Genomic DNA, 17,228 nt, shown 5'->3' on the forward strand with positions numbered 1-17,228 from the left:
ATCTTTGAAATATTACTTAATTAGCATATCTCTTGTTCTAAAACGCACTCAATACTTAACCTGCATGTGCCTTCGCATTTAGCTAACGCAAAAACACGACTAACATTTCAAACACACACCTGAACTCGCTGTCGTGTGCTGTTCGCCATCCAGCAGCATGTGGAGGAGAGAGAGCAAACGCGTCCCGAGTTCTATTTTACCGTCACAGTCCGTAAGGCAAAATCAATAAAGTTAAGGGAGATAATTTACTGCTTTGTCCTCATTTTGCCTCCGGCGCGTAGCAGCCTACCATTTTTGAACAAATCTACGGTCTCGAGGCTACTGCTGGGGGTGTTTCCTTTCGTCCTGCTTCTCTCATAGCGACCATCATCATCCACATCATCGTCAGCTGAACTAACCAGGAGCACGAAACGAAAAAAAAAAATGAACAATCATAACGTCGACGTCGGATGGGAGGACCACTGAAGGACATTCTCTCCATCACGATAGTACCCATTTGCATGCAAAGAAGTTTGGGGGACGGAAGTGGGAGCCTACTGATAGCTTGGGCCAAGCAGGACACGAACGACGAAAATTTCTCCCATAAATCCAGATCAGTTCAAAAACCATTCCCAGAAAAGCAAGAAAAAGTATCTCCTTTTTCCGTTTTGACACATCACCCCCGACGTCGTCACTCATTCTCATTCACACCCGCACTCGTTCCGATCATCCGAAAAACTAGACCAACTCATGCGTTTTCTTGTTTTCTTTTCTTCCTTTTTGCCTGCTGATTCCTGTCATCGCACGACGAGAGCAGCTCGCAGCATCTCAGAAGAAATGTACTCAGACCCCTCACGCTGCGACGACCAACAGAAGGCAGAGAGCAGTTCTGGCACTCACTCGAAACCCGATTCTGCGCACAAAGATAAAGATAAGAAAGATAAGGAAAAGGAGGAACGTGATGAAGGTAAGTGCTGATCAGTTTAGTCTCCGCTCTTCGACCACCCTCCTCATTATCCTTCACTGTGGGAACTCACTCCCGTGCGTATCCACGTATGTGCGTTCGAGTGCCTCTCAGCGTGAGTGCCCTTCCTCATTCCGATGCACTCATCTCAGCATCCTCTCTGTAAATTCCTGCACTTCGACACTATTAAGCGGATACACTTATTTTTTCTCAATTATGGACGTGTTGGAAAACTTTCCCCTCTCGACCCCTGTGTTGAACTTTCTTATCATTCATTGATGTGGTGATGTCAAAGATTAAAAACATCCTCGTAATTATCCTCTAACTGATTATCTCTTTACTTTCCTCCAGAAACAATCAAAGTATTTGACGGCAACTGTTCATATCGAAGAAAAATATTTAGAGCCATCACCGTACCTAGAACATGCTCGTTAGAACAATTACTGACCACCGCCTTGAGGGCCTTTCACATAGCCAGGGATTCAAATGTAAGTCACCTTAGCGTTTCATATGATCTTACTGCAAAATGTAACTATATCCTTCTCTCGTTTTCTTGTAGCTATTTTTTCTTACTGACGTTTACGGTGATGAAGTAAGATTACAGGATCCGACGCCGGTTCTCAATCTGCACCGAATCGAGGGGAAACGACCGGCCATCTATTTGCGATTTCGGTGAGTTGAATATAGTGTGACTCGATTTAGACAACCTCTTTTACATTTTTTATTTGAACATTTGGTGTATAAATATTAATAAAATTTACTTATTGTACATATGGAAAAGTCCATAAATTATGCTCTTGATTAAATGGGAGGGAGGAAGGTTTCAGGGTAGCATGGCGATGCATACGACATTTTCGGTGTTCTACATACAAAAAATGTGGCTTAGAAGGGGAGATGGTTAAAATAGTAAAGTTTTGCATAACTTAATTAATGAATATGTGTATGAATGGACAAACTATGATTGAAATTCTTAAAAAAAATCCACTTCTTAGGTGTAATTCGGATTTATGACTCATGTATGCTAGATTAAGTACTTTGCCAATTAAGCTACTGAAACATATAATGACTAAGTAGTTCAGCAGGTTTCAAAGTTTGCAGGATTGCTGTCCGGCATTCTTGCAACATGTCCTGCTCATCGTATTCTTCCAGCTTTGGCCACCTTCTGGATACTGGGTTTGCCGTAGATTTGGGCAAGCTCATGGTTCATCCATCGCCTCCACACACCGTTCTTCTGCACGCCGCCGAAGATCGTCCTAAGCACCCGGCGTACGAAGACTTCAAGTGCTTGTAGGTCCTCCTCGAGCATCGTCCACGTTTCATACCCTTAGAGGACTACCGGTCTTATTAGTGTCTTGTACATGGTCCATTTAGTGCGGCGGTGGATCCTTTCTGACCGTAGCTTCTTGTGGAGGCCATAGTGGTTACCACGCCCAATGGTATGGGTGCCCTAATGAAGATGTAGTTGTGAACCTTAGAGGAAAACAATATGCACTCAGTCTCGAAAAACACCCAGAAACCGGGTGTAAAATTTTCAAATTGGGTAATATTTCCATATGCATTTTGATGAGTCTGGAAAGCGTGTGCAAGTTTCTTTGAGGAAAACAAAAACAAACTGTGTATGACGAGCGTATGCTAGTCTTCGTGTGTTCAAATGTCACTAAGCTCTATAGAAGGCCCGACTTTCACTGATGACATATTTCATGGCTAACGTTATTATCAGCCGACAGCAAGGATCCGAGGTAGACGAACTCGTCGACCACCTCGAACGCATCCCCGTCCATCGTAACACTGCTACCTAGGCGAGCCCTTTCGCGCTCGGCCCCACAAACTAGCATGTACTTTATCATGGTCGCATCTACCACCAGTCCAACTTCTGCTGCAACCTGGTTCAGGTGGGTGTACAGGTCTGTCACCTTTTCAAATGTTCGGGCGAGATTGCTCACATCATCCGCGAAGCAAACAAATTAACTGGATCTCGTAAAAATGGTACCCCGGCTGTTAAGCCCGGCTCTCCGAATAACATCTTCTAGCGCGTTATTAAACAACAGGTACAAAAGTCCATCACCTTGTCGTAGGCCCCGGTGGGATTCAAAAGAACTGGAATGTTCGCCGGAAACCTTCCATCGTTGCTCTTGTTAGCCTTGTGAGCTTCCCGGAAAAGCTGTTCTAGTCCATGACTTTCCATAGCTCTACGCGGTCGATACTATGAAATCGATGAAAAGGTGATGGGGCGCAGTTAAACCATCGCCAGATAGTGGTTAGAGTTGATGTTAGCGCCACGATAGGTCCTGACGTCGATAATGTCGGAGAAGTGCCATCCATTAATCAGAACGTGGTCGATTTGTGATTCTGTCTGCTGTAGTGATCTCCAGGTGTATCGGTATAGAACAGCATTCCATATTCCAGCTGGAAGTAGGTATTACGAATGGTCATGTTCTTGGAGGCGGCGAAATCGATTAGTCGTAGGCCGTTTTTGTTCGTCAGCCGGTGAACGCTGAACTCTTCCTTCTGAGCCAACATAAGCATATAGATCTCCTATGATAATTTTGACGTCGTTGCTTGGGCAGTTGTCGTACTTGCGTAAAAAGCGTCTTTATCATCATCAGTGCTTCCGTGCACGTTTATTAAGCTGAAGTTGAAGAACCGACCTTTGATATTCAACTTGTACATTCTCATGACGCGCCTCGGCATATCACTATAAAAGCTCGTGTGTGTTACCGCAGCTCTGGTAGATGGTATGTTACCTCTAAACGTTCGCACCATTGATCCCTTCCAACACACCTCCTACAACGCTACGATGCCCAATCCGCGGTTCTTCAGCACATCGGCGAGTATGCGTGTGCTCCCGATGAGGTTGAGAAAATTACAATTCCACGTTACCGAGCTTACAATCGCTAGTCCCTTTACTTGGTCTTTGCCGATTTTTCCGGCTCGTGTTCGCTCGTTAACTATTATTTGCTTGATTTTTTTACGGCTGGCTTGCAGGGCACAGTTTAGCTAATAGTCCTTCTCTGGCACTTGGACAATAATTATCCGCCCCTGATATGGGGAATAGACGCTGTTTCTAGCCGCTCCTAACACGGAGTACAGACGCTCCAGGTTTGCAGAAGCGAACACCTCCCCTTCCCTGTCAGCATACGAGCAAAGTTCCCACCGTAGTTGATTACCCGATCTTCCTTAATGTTGCTCGTACTCCGGCCAGTACCGTGAAGAAGTAGGGATAGGAGTTTCTGGGCAGAAGGCTAAGACCATACAAACGGGATTTTTTATTCGTTCAGGTACGCGAGGTACCAATGGTACGCCATGCACAGCATTTACTAACCGCGTTCTGAAAGGATGCTTGAAGGATTTTTTTAGAGTTTCCCTTGAAAAATCCTGCAGTACTCAAATGTTATTTTTCCAGTGATCTGATAGTTTCCATAGAAATTTTCCCAGGATTAATCCAGAAGTTACTTCAGATATTCAGATATTGTTCAATGAGTTTCACTAGAGGTTTTCTTTAAGAAATACTGTAAAACGAGGTACCATTAATCAGTGGGGTGACATTGATGGGAATGGCTCTCTTCGAAAAAATCAACTTTTTTTGTATATTGATGACACTTTACACCAGAAAGCTGCATTCGTGTTGGTGAAAAATGTGCAATCTAATTTACATTACGCAATTCATTTTTGATTTTTGCAATGTCTCGTACACTTCTGTTTCGTGTAAGTACGTCAACAGCTTCGTTGTTCTCTCTCTATTGTCATCGAGGGCTTCTTTCAAGCTAAGCGTATCGAAGCTGTATCTTCTTCTTTCGTCTTCAAACTTCCTTCAGTGCAGAATAAGATGTCGCACATCGATTGTGGTTCCATAACACTCGCAAGTAGGCGGAGATTCCCATTTTAGAAGAAAAGTGTGTCTGTTAACCGCGTATGGCCGATTCTCAATCTCGTTAAAACGCGTTGGTCAGCAGCATTGCCACGTTCAGTCCACTTTTTGGTATAGTACTTAATCTCTCTCAGCTTGTTATCCTTTATTTCAAACCATTGGCTATCCCATCGGCGCCGTATGGCTTCTTTTATCGCTCTCAGTGCATCTTCGCCGGGGATCCCTATCGATAGCTGGTTGTTGTCGAGTTTCGTTGACCAAGCTGTCGGCTTTATTATTTCCGGTTATGTCAGCATGTTCCGGGATTCAACAAAACCGAACGTTTTTGTTTTGCACTATGTACTCAATTTCCTGAATCCACGGGTGCTTCGAAGATCCAGCCTCAGTGTAGACGACGGACGAGTTGCGGAACCGTGTCGACAGAAGTCGCTGGACGATTTTGTGAACTTTTTCCGGCTCGAATGCTTCTCTTCATGTCCCATACAATCGAGGGTTTCCGTTCATTCCAAACACGATCGACCTGTCTCGCAAGGTGACCAACAGCAGGAAGTGCTGCGTCGATTAGTTCTTCCAAACGTTCCGAGTCGCGTTGAATCAAGAGAACCCAGACAACCAGAAATCGCATGAAAGTTCACGTTACAACTCGTTTATTCATACTAATTACATCAAACCCGCAAAACACCGTGGATAAACTCGTCAGTTTGATGAGTTTCCTCGCATAACACACTTCTTTTCTGAGTTCATTTATACATTTTGTTTCGTCTCGTACATTCGTACAAAGTAAATCGCATCAATCCGTAGCAGCTGTCAAATCAACATTTGTTATCATAAGTTAAGTCGCATAAGATCACAGGTTGGTTCGGTTGAATATTTATACACTCGCATTGTATGTTATTATTCATCACATAATATATGCACGCATATCGCCTCCACTTTTGTACGTAGAAGGCCTTTTCGCGACATTTTATAAGTGAAACTTTGCACATATAAAGCCTCCAGGTGATTTCGTTATACGTACATTTTGGTTGTCTGGGAAGAATGTTGTTTCGGCTGTTTTTCTCCAGAATACGGATGGCTGTGCTCGCTATACACTGAACCGCCAGCAGTTCAAATGGTAAAGTACCCGCTTTGGAACCATTTTGTTATAAGCCTGTGTGGTGTCTATATAGTGTCTTGTCCCCCGATGTGTTACGGATAACCGTCTTGTACCCAAGCGTGAGATAACGCTCGCATCATCGAGATGTCAATTGCCAACCAGCGCATGGCAGGCCATGACTTTCCCTCTTTCGTCGACTTACAGACAGCCTTAACGGCAGCCTGCAATCTCGTGTGTATGCCTTCACTTTTAGCCTTTTTAACGATGAGGAGGATGTCGTCGGCGTGCAAGAGTATGTCGACTCCATCCGGCAGTACCCGGAAGATTACGGATAACACTGATCCCTGTGGCACACCATTTTCCAGCTTGTGTTCACTGGACGTGTAACCCACCCAACGACACCTGAAACGTTCGCTACGAGAGAAAGCTTTGCAGTAGATTCATCATCCGACCACGTATCCGCCATGATTCCAGGGTGCGACAGATCCAGAGGCGCTATCAAACATACTCGTCGGCGTTTGGTATCGGCCTCTCCAGCTCGGCTAAGTATGTGTCGGTACCGCGTGCCATACAAAAATTGTGCTGACGCTTGTCAAGTCGTTCGTTCGTCTCCAGCTCCGTGATTAGACGACGGTTGACAATTTGCTCGAGTAGTTTCGCCCTGCAGCTGGTAAGCGAGATAAGACGGAAGTCAGCCGAACCAACATCTTGGCAGTTCAGTTTCAGAATCGGAACGACGAGGGCATTCCACCAGCTGGCGGGAAACTCGCGCTGAATCAGATCTTGTTCAGCAGTACAAACTTCACAAACACGGGAAGGCGTTGAAGAGTACCCTATCATGTTAGTATCTATCGAGGCACCTCGCCCTTTATAGAGTGCCCACAGAATTTCGGCTAGTGAATGTTGTACGTGTCGTCGGTATTAAACGAAACATCTATGGACTCTCTCTCACCTGCCATTTTCACCACCTGAAACGATGGAGGGTAGCTACACGTCGCCGATCCTACGCCGTAGTACGTCGCCAGTTCTTCTGCTACTTCTTCGGGGTTGTCCGTGAAACCGTTTGAGGATAACTGAGCGTATCAGCCGATTTCCACGCAATGTGTTTACTGTGCGCCACAGATCTGTCGTCTTGCTGTGCGATGAAATTTTCCCTATGAAGCGTTCCCAAGATTGCTTCTTCGCTTCAGTAATTGCCTTTCGCGCCTCTGCTCTTGCTACTTGGAACTCCGGCAATGCATCGGGTTGATCTGGTTTGACCTGCTGTAAACGGCGGAGCGACCGAAGACACTTTCGTCGCCGACGAATTGCCGCCTTTGCCTCGGGGCACCAGCTCGCTGATGTTGGTCCCAAGACCACGGATATACCATTGTAGGGCGAAGCAGCCGCCGGAGCGACTATCCGTAGCTGATCGTGTGGTGGATGACGAGGTTGATGTTCTTCGGATCAGCGGGTCTGTTGTGGGAGAGAGAGGAAGTGCGGTAGTCTCTGTCGGTGAAAAATCGCCTGTCACTTGCCTGTGGGACGCTTTGTCCCATAATACCAGCTGCTGTCGAAACCATTACGCTAGTTCTGCTAATACCGACTACAGCCGGCACTGGGGAAGCGCTTTGTGTATTGTTTTTGCGTTTAACTCTCGAAGGGCCTTCTCCGGGACTGATGCGACGTGTCCTGAATGATTGTCAGGCGTAGCAGCAACCGTTTGCGATGGTAAAGTAGAACGACTGGCGTGTGGAACGTCTTGCCTCACAGTGCCAGCCATAGCCGAAACTACTACACGATTGCTCTCAGAAACACCGGCAACAGCCGGCACTGGGGAAACACTTTGTGTAGTTTCTTCGGTGCGGTTGTTGATAGCGAGACGTTTGATTGATGTTGGTTGCTGTTGATTGGGACAGAACCTACAAGAAATTAAAAAAAAAGTTTTTCTGAATTAAGAAATAAAAATAATTGAAGGTTTATTGCGTAAAAACTCAAAAACTTTTCATATAGTTTGAAAGGGTGCACAACTTTCACTTACAACTTATACCTACACCAAAAACCGCAGGTCCTTTATATAAATTATCGAGGTTTACAGTGAGTCTATCCAAATCTTTGAAAAATCCATTAAACATTATTTACAGGGCGTCCATTCAAAATCAATATTGCATTTCCCGGATTTTTCACGGATGCCCAAAAACTAAAAACCGAATGACATCGTGGTACTGCGACATCGTATTTTCTAGATATTTTTGATATAGTGATCTTTTGTTTTTTTTTCGGTAGGAGGTTTTCTTAAACCTGTTGGGATCAAAATTAACATTAATGCATATTAGCGCATCCTAATGCCGATTTTCATAAGATTTGGTAGACAAAAACCCCCGTGACGAAAATAAAAAATCGGCCGAAAATACGTAACCCCATTGTAGAAAATTTTGACATATTCGTTTTCAAACTATGTATTTTTAAGTTGAACATATTATATATGGGATTTTTTGTTCTTCATTAAACAATTTTATGCAGTTCAACTAAATTATTTAATTCGTTGGAAATAAAATATTTGTCATAATAAAAATAATCATCTAGTATTTATTTTCAATTCAGAGATATTTTATAATTTTATGCAAAAACATCTGCTCTGTCCATCTAAATTTGGACCGTAGTATCACAAAACGGCAATGTTCAACATACCTAATCCTTTCTCTTCTAAGAATACCTTCAAATGTATATTCCATGAGTGGTTCATGGAAATTGTTCTTCTTCTTCTTCTTCTTCTTCTTGGCATTAACGTCCCCACTGGGACAGAGCCGGCTTCTTAGCTTAAGGTGAAACATCTCGGAATCCAAAGATGGTCGGCACAATGGCCTCTACTCACGTTTTCAAAGGCACAAAACTGGAGAAATATTTAGCAAACGATCCAGAACTTCTTATTTTAAGCTTTCTGCTAGTGCACAAAGGCAAAATAAAAAGTGCAGTGTTGTGGGAAGCTTCATTCGCGAGATTAGTGCCTTTGAAAGTTTAGTGCAATCTTAGAAGTTGATTCCAAACTGTTTCACCTTAAGGTGAAGATGAATCGAAGCCATACTTCAAATTTTCAAGAGCACGGATCTGGAGAACCAAACATCCGTTTGAGCTGAAAACATAATCGATTGGTCAGTCGCTAGTGGTGACCAATCGATTAAGTTTTCAGCTTAAACCTAAGACAAGACGTGACAGGTCAGAGTACAAAAATGAAAACAAATGCCTGTCAAAAAAGACCACTTCCCTTTGGTCGTTTTGGCAAAGGCCTACTTTCACATCGTTGTGTTGGATTGCAACAGGGCACTTTGTTGCTAGTCCGGCCGTGTTGCTAGTTCGTAAATTACAGTTTTTATAAAAAGTTTGGAAATTTTTCATTGAATCTTTTTGTTTTAAATCAATTTATATTCGATGTTATGTTCAAAGCATGTGCCCCTACAATGCTAAAATAAAAAAAAATACCTAATTGAGATCAATATAATACAATTGGTGTCAATTATCTCAAAAAATATCGCCAGTTTTGTATTTTAACATGAGTTTGGATAAATATAGCATCCTCTATTGCATTAGATGAATAAATCGTGAGCGAAACAATCAAATTATGAGCCCTGATTTTTGACTTTGTTAACAAGATTTGCTTAAAAAGGATACTGGTAACACTGGCTTCTGTATCGTCAAGGTTATCGACTGAAAAACAACGGGGCAGCCTTAGTTGAGCTGTCACGTCCTGTCCTAGGCTTAAACGGATGTTTGGCTCTCCAGATACGTGCTCATGAAAATTTGAAGTTTGGTTTCGAATCATCTTCACCTTAATGTTCTGATGAGCATTTCCACAGTTATTAACTGAGAGCTTTCTTTGCCAAAGTTGCCATTTTTGCATTCGTATATCGTGTGGCAGGTACGATGATACTCTATGCCCAGGGAAGTCAAGAAAATTTTCATTACGATAAGATCCTTGACCGACCGGGAATCGAACCCTGACACCTCCAGCATGGCTTTGCTTTGTAGCCGCGGACTCTAACCACTCGGCTAAAGAGATTTGTTTTACCTGGTGCAATTCTCGTTGGATCCAAGGTTAGAACTGTAAGACAAAAACGATATCTCGTCAAAAAACATTAGATTGCTCACTTTCTAAAAAAAAATACCATAATAAACAAGCATTTTTCCAGAAATCCATTTTTTTACAAAAATGTTGCTAAAAATGTTGCTAAAGATTGCTCAAGGATACCTCAAGTACCTTTCCATTTATGTTTCCAAAAAATATCTTACTAATCTACTTTATCCATACCAAATCTCGCCAGAGACCTTATAAGGACTTTGTCATAGATCAAGAACTAGTCATGTTAGTTATTCAAATAACGCTTCTTCCAAAATCAAAATCTGTATCAGTAGGACACAAAGCTACTACTATGATTAACTTTGGCATGGGGGATTTTCCTCGACCGAATTTTCTGAAACTTCACAATAAGAATAAGAAGCATTTCAGCAGGTATTCTTAATGAATTTTAAAAGATCTTGATGAACCCCTTTACTACACGCTCAAAAAAGAATTCTGGAAAACGTGAACTGTCAAAAATACACCATGAACTACTACCAATGGTCACATAAACATGATCTAGTTTACGTGTATTTTTGCTTGTTGACGAGTTCACGTCTGCTGTTCACGGATACGAAAACGGATTTTTTTTCTGTGTAGCCATTTTTTACTGCAAAAAAATATATTCCATTTGAGATAGACATATTTTGCAAAGTTTTAATGCTTTTCATTTCATTTTAGCCGTTTCTATAAGCCTATGCTGAGATAACAAATTTGAAAGTACCCCTAAACTGCTGCAAATCGCAAGTCAGTAAAAAGTAGGCATTGAGAAAATTGAAGTTTCCAATTTCGTTTTGCATAGGGTAGATATACCAATAGTGGAGGTATTAAGCACGATTGAACTTCATTTACCCGCCTAAATTCAAGAAGCGCAATTAATGTACATGTTAATGTTGTAACGGAAACTAACGCCCATTGACTTAGTGAGAAAAATGATTTCATCGCAGTAATCCACGGCATGTCAGTGAAAAATAATACCTCCACTATTGGTACACTGTTCCTTTAGTTGCGGTATATTTTAAATTTGTGTTCCTATAGTTGCGGTATCCGTTGTTTTCTTATGGGATCCTCCACTATAGGAACACTTTACCGCAACTATTGGTACAAGCAAAAATAGTTTTAGCAATTTTAGTGATATTTCACCAGTTTTAAAGCAATTTGAACGCTCTTTTCAACGATTCCGCGTATCAACCAGCCAATACGTCGATTGGCAGTGTCGGTTCTGTGGCTAATGTAATAAAATCAGTAAAAACGGTACTACCGCAACTATAGGAACACCCACAACTAAGGGAACACTTACCCTACATATATTAGAAAAAAAAAATGCTTTTTACTCCGTCACCTTTCCAAAAGAAATATAAAGATGACCAAATAATGAGTCATGTTTGTGTTACACGATGCGAAAGTCTGCAGTGGGATTGGCATGCGTTTACTTTTCATTATGGGACAATTCGACTTGTTGTTTTTCCTAATTTTTATGAACAAAAAGTGATTTCTCATTAGTGCAGTTGAAAGACAATTAGAAGATATAATGAAAACTGATATCAACTCAATTTTGACCAAAATGCAGATGGGACTGACTTATGATTCACGGCAGTAAACTTCAGACAATAATTTTCAATAATTAACTTTAAGCATGATCTACATTACCTTCAATGAATCTATGACATTTGGTCGAATGACATTTAGTCGAATGACGTTTGGTCGAAAGTACATTTGGTCGAATGAACATTTGGTCGAAGAGGCATAGTTGCAACAGAAAGCATCTGATATTTTGTCGAACCGACATTTCGTGGAGAGGATAGGGGTCGAATTTAAATAATATGAAAACAAAATTTTACGTTTATTCTGACCGTCAAGAGTAGCATTTTGCCGCTAATACAAGAGTGATTGAAAAATTGAAAAAAGTATTTTTGTTTGTATTGTTTGTATATACGATTAGCAAAATTTTGTTATTCAATTTGATTGACGCTCTCCCATTATATGTATTATGTATCAACCTCTTGCGTTTTTGACGTTCCATGCTGCTTTTTTGTTCAGCAAGGAAAAGTATTGTTTCGTTCTTCGATTCGAGATAAACTGTTCCTAAATGGAAGCAAGCCAAATTTTGTCGCCTCAGTCAACTCGTCTTCTCTTTCCCGATACATAGAATACGCACAATTTTCATTTTTAATAATTCAAAGCATCTACTGCAAACTCTGTTATTCACCCGAAGTCATCAACACTGTCAGTAAAGCCATATATTTGCTTGAGGAATGTTATTGAGCTGGAAATTACAATAAGCCAATTGATCATAAGTAGAGTTACTGATACCTAACATTCACTTCACATTCAAAAATCTTTCCCACGTCCGTAAGCTGCAAGACCCGGAATTCAAAAAAAGAACCCGAGCACTCTCTCCGAATGTTTCCATCAGATAAAGATCCGCAGTGCATAACGAAGAACGTTGACATTTCAAAAAAAATAATTTATTATAAAAACATAACAAATCAGTTAGTATTAAAATAAGTTGTAGAGCAGTTTTTTAAAGAATGCTGATATTTTCAAAGAATAATAAATTCACTACAGCGAAACATTTCAATCAATGTACAAAAATAAACTTATTCTAAAAAGTTCATTCGAACATTCATAGATATCCTAGATTTTAGCATAACTTCAAATTTCAATTAAAAAGATGAATAAAATTAAAAAAAAAAAAACACAACACAAAATGTTCTATATTTTTTTCAACATCAGATAATGATTCAGATTATTCAAAAGAATACGTTATTTTACCTACTTTGCAAAAAATTGCAAATAATAATCAATTTTACCAAGTGATCTTTCAATAAACTATTTGCAAATAAGCTTTCTACTAAACGTCATTTGACCAAAATAAATGTTCCTATGTAATTCGACCAAAAGTCCATTCGACTAAATGTCCTTTCGAGCAAATGTACTTTCGACCAAATGTCATTCGACCAAACGTCATTCGACCAAATGTCATTCGACGAAATGTCCTAAAGCCACCTTCAATGATCTTTATCGTTTCTTTTGTTCTAAAGTTTTTATGACTTTTCAAATGTTTGAAACAAATTGCTTTAAAATTATGGCTCAAGTTTTTATAATACCTCCATTCATAAGTTTTATAGAGAATTTGAAAAATCTATAGCAAACCCGTAATTTCCCGGGATCCCGGGATTTCTCGGGAGAAGCATTGATTTTTGTCCCAAATCCCGGGACGAGCAAAATGGCCGGGAAATGGACACTATATTAATGATCAATATCGACATGGATTCTTATACTACAAGAGTTTTTTGATAACTTGTGAAAAAATGGTGCAAAAATATTGAGAAACAAAAAAGTTATCACGATTCGTTTTTTTTATTGCGGTAGGAAATGAAGCTGCTGGTAGAGAGGTTAAAAAACCTTTTAGATCTCCCAAAGAAAAAAAATAAATTTAAATCATATCTTGGGTATGGTTTTAATCAACAGTTACTGCTAGAATTTTCTAGTAATTTGAAAAAAAAACATCGAAGGATCTTTTATAGAATCCACTGAAATCTTATTAGTAATATACTATTTCCCTATAGAATGATTTTTCTACAGAACTTTCGATTGGCGCCTCGATTCACGTTAGAATTCCGGCAAAGATCTTCCCGAAGAACGGTAGAAATTATAGGTTTTAATGATGTTCCATCAGATGTCCTTTGAATCTGCTCAATAAATATCTTTTTAAGCCAGAAATTGGGTGGTAAATGACTGGACAATGCGTACCATTGGTACTTCGCGTACCTGCAGGTATAAAATAGACCCCATTTGTGGTCCTTAGCCTCTTGTCCAGTAACTCCTATCCCTACCTCCCCGTGGTGCCGCCTGGGATACGAGTAACCGTAGGGAAGATCGGGTAACCAACCCTGGTGGAACCTTGGTCGTATGCTGACAGGGAAGGGGGGCTCCTCTCTTCTGAGGGTGTAGCTTATCAGAGCGTCTGTTCTCCATGTTAGGGGCGGCTCAAAACAGCGTCTGTTCTCCATGTTAGGAGCGGCTGATCATCGTCCTAGTGCCAGCGTGGGACTCTAAACAGTGCTGTGCACGATGATCCTCCGGCGAGACAGGGGGTTGGTGCAGGCCTTACAAGCCAGCCGTAAAAATCATCAGTACAGGAAGCATACAATGTAAATTCGGACCGGAACAATCGGCATAGACCCAGGCATCGAAAACGGACTAACGATTGGAAACTCGGATCATGGAACTGTAAGTCTCTCAATTTCTTGGGAAGTACCCGCATTCTTTCCGAATTATTGAGGGTCCGCAAGTTCGACATCGTAGCGCTGCAGGAGGTTTGCTGGAAAGGGTCGACGGTACATACGTATAGGGATGGTTATACCATCTACCAGAGCTGCGGCAATAGACATGAGCTGGGCACAGCTTTTATCGTGATGGGCGAAATGCAGAGGCGCGTGATTGGGTGGTGGCCAATCGACAACAGAATGTGCAAGTTGAGGATCAAAGGCCGTTTCTTCAATATCAGCATAATCAACGTGCACAGCCCTCACCTAGCAAGTGACGATGACGATAAGGACGCTTTCTACGCGCAGCTGGAACGTGAATACGACGGCTGCCCAAGCCATGATGTCAAAATCGTTATCGGAGATCTCAACGCTCAGGTTGGCCAGGAGGAGGAATTTAGACCGATTATAGGGAAGTTCAGCGCTCACCAGCTTACGAACGAAAACGGCCTTAGACTGATTGATTTCGCCGCCTCCAAAAACATGGCCATACGTAGTACCTACTTCCAGCACAGCCTGCCGTATCGGTACACCTGGAGATCACCACAACAGACTGAATCACAAATCGACCACGTTTTGATTGATGGAAGGCACTTCTCGGACATTATCGACGTCAGAACCTATCGCGGCGCAAACATCGATTCGGACCACTACCTTGTGACGGTTAAAGTGCGCCAACGACTTTCCGTTGTGAACAACATTCGGTACCGACGCCCGCCCCGGTACAATCTGGAGCGACTCAAGCAACCCGAAGTCGCAACTGAATACGCGCAAAGCCTTGAGGCAGCGTTGCCGGAAGAGGGAGAGCTCACCGAAGCCCCTCTTGAGGACTGCTGGAGTAGTCTCAAAGCAGCCATAAACAACGCAGCGGAAGGTGCCATTGGGTTCGTGGAAGCAAATCGACGGAACGGTTGGTTCGACGAGGAGTGTCAGACGGTTTTGGACGAGAAGAATGCAGCGCGGGCGATGATGCTGCAGCAAGGCACCCGTCAAAACGTGGAACGATACAAACAGAAGCGAAGACAGCAAACCCATCTATTCCGGGATAAAAAGCGCCGCCTGGAAGAGTTGGAGTGCGAAGAGATGGAGCAGTTGTATCGTTCTCAAGAAACACGTAAGTTCTACAAGAAACTAAATGCATCCCGCAAAGGCTTTGTGCCGCGAGCCGAAATGTGCCGGGATAAGGATGGTGGTATCTTGACGGACGAACGTGAGGTGATTGAAAGGTGGAAGCAGCACTACGATGAACACCTAAACGGCGCAGAGGAGGAAGATCAAGACAGCAGGAGGAATGGCTTCATCAGTACGGCGGATGAGGGAGACGTGCCAACTCCCACAATAGGTGAAGTTAAGGATGCTATCAAACAGCTCAAGAACAACAAAGCAGCTGGAAAGGATGGTATTGGAGCGGAACTTATTAAAATGGGCCCGGACAGGTTGGCCACTTGTCTGCACCGATTGATAGCCAGGATCTGGGATACAGAACAGCTACCGGAGGAGTGGAAGGAGGGAATAATATACCCAATATACAAAAAGGGTGACAAGTTAGAATGTGAGAACTATCGAGCGATCACCATTCTTAATGCAGCCTATAAAGTGCTTTCCCAGATCATCTTCCGCCGTCTATCGCCACTGGCAAGCAGATTTGTTGGAAGTTATCAAGCCGGATTTGTGGACGGGCGATCGACGACAGACCAAATCTTCATGTTGCGGCAGATCCTTCAAAAGTGTCGCGAATATCAAGTCCCTACGCATCACCTATTCATCGATTTCAAAGCGGCCTATGATACCATCGACCGCGAAGAGCTATGGAAGATTATGGACGAGAACGGTTTTCCCGGGAAACTGACTAGACTGATCAAAGCTACGATGGATAGTGTACAGTGCTGTGTGAAGATATCGGGTGCTTTATCGGACCCGTTTGAAACACGCAAAGGACTTCGACAAGGCGATGGTCTTTCCTGCCTCCTGTTCAATATTGCGCTAGAAGGTGTTATGAAACGGGCGGGCTTCAACATGCGGGGCACGATCTTCAATAAATCCAGCCAGTTCATTTGTTTCGCTGACGACGTGGACATTGTCGGAAGAACGTTCCAGGTGGTTGCTGAACAGTATACCAGGCTGAAACGTGAAGCAGATCGGGTTGGATTGAAGGTAAATACGTCGAAGACGAAATATCTGCTGGCTGGAGGAACCGAGCGCGATAGAGCTCGCATAGGCAGACGCGTGACGATCGACGGGGATGAGTTCGAGGTGGTGGACGAATTCGTCTATCTCGGATCATTGATAACGTCGGATAACAACTGCAGCAGAGAAATTCGAAGACGTATCATCGCCGGAAGTCGTGCTTACTATGGACTCCACAAGACCTTGCGGTCTGGTAAACTTCACTTCCGTACTAAGTGTACCATGTACAAGACGCTAATAAGACCGGTAGTCCTCTACGGGCATGAGACGTGGACAATGCTTGAAGAGGACCTGCAAGCGCTAGGAGTTTTTGAACGACGTGTGCTTAGGACGATCTTCGGCGGAGTATGTGAGAACGGCGTATGGAGGAGAAGAATGAACCACGAGCTTGCGCAACTCTACGGTGAACCCAGTATCACGAAAGTCGCCAAAGCTGGAAGGGTACGATGGGCGGGACACGTTGTGAGAATGCCGGACAACAATCCCGCAAAAATGGTGTTCAACTCAAATCCGGCCGGTACAAGACGAAGGGGAGCGCAACGAGCTAGGTGGTTTGACCAAGTGGAGCAGGATCTTGGAAGTGTGGGGCGATCGAGGAATTGGAGGTTAGCAGCCATGTACCGAGTTAGTTGGCGTAACATTGTGGCGCAGGTCATGTCTTGAAGGACGTAGCGCCAGCAAAAGTAAAGTAAGTAAGCCAGAAATTTAAAAGCATCTCATAAGAAATCGGTAAAAATTGAAGAAAAAATTGATCCCACCAGGATTTTGCT

At 42.7% G+C, this 17,228-nt stretch overlaps 1 protein-coding gene across 5 annotated transcripts in view; it reads left to right on the forward strand.

Annotated features, from left to right (window-relative positions):
• The window catches only part of LOC110681517 (diacylglycerol kinase theta), a 134,423-nt gene that overhangs the window by 84,390 nt on the left and 32,805 nt on the right, over nucleotides 1-17,228 (forward strand). For all 5 annotated transcript variants that reach the window (XM_021857451.1, XM_021857452.1, XM_021857454.1 and 2 more), the window contains 3 exons: nucleotides 797-946; nucleotides 1,295-1,431; nucleotides 1,503-1,615. In XM_021857451.1, the coding sequence (XP_021713143.1) occupies nucleotides 797-946; nucleotides 1,295-1,431; nucleotides 1,503-1,615 (400 nt within the window). The remainder of the gene's footprint in view (nucleotides 1-796; nucleotides 947-1,294; nucleotides 1,432-1,502; nucleotides 1,616-17,228) is intronic.

The sequence above is a fragment of the Aedes aegypti genome, chromosome 1, assembly GCF_002204515.2.
Source record: "Aedes aegypti strain LVP_AGWG chromosome 1, AaegL5.0 Primary Assembly, whole genome shotgun sequence".
Classification (NCBI taxonomy): domain Eukaryota; kingdom Metazoa; phylum Arthropoda; class Insecta; order Diptera; family Culicidae; genus Aedes; species Aedes aegypti.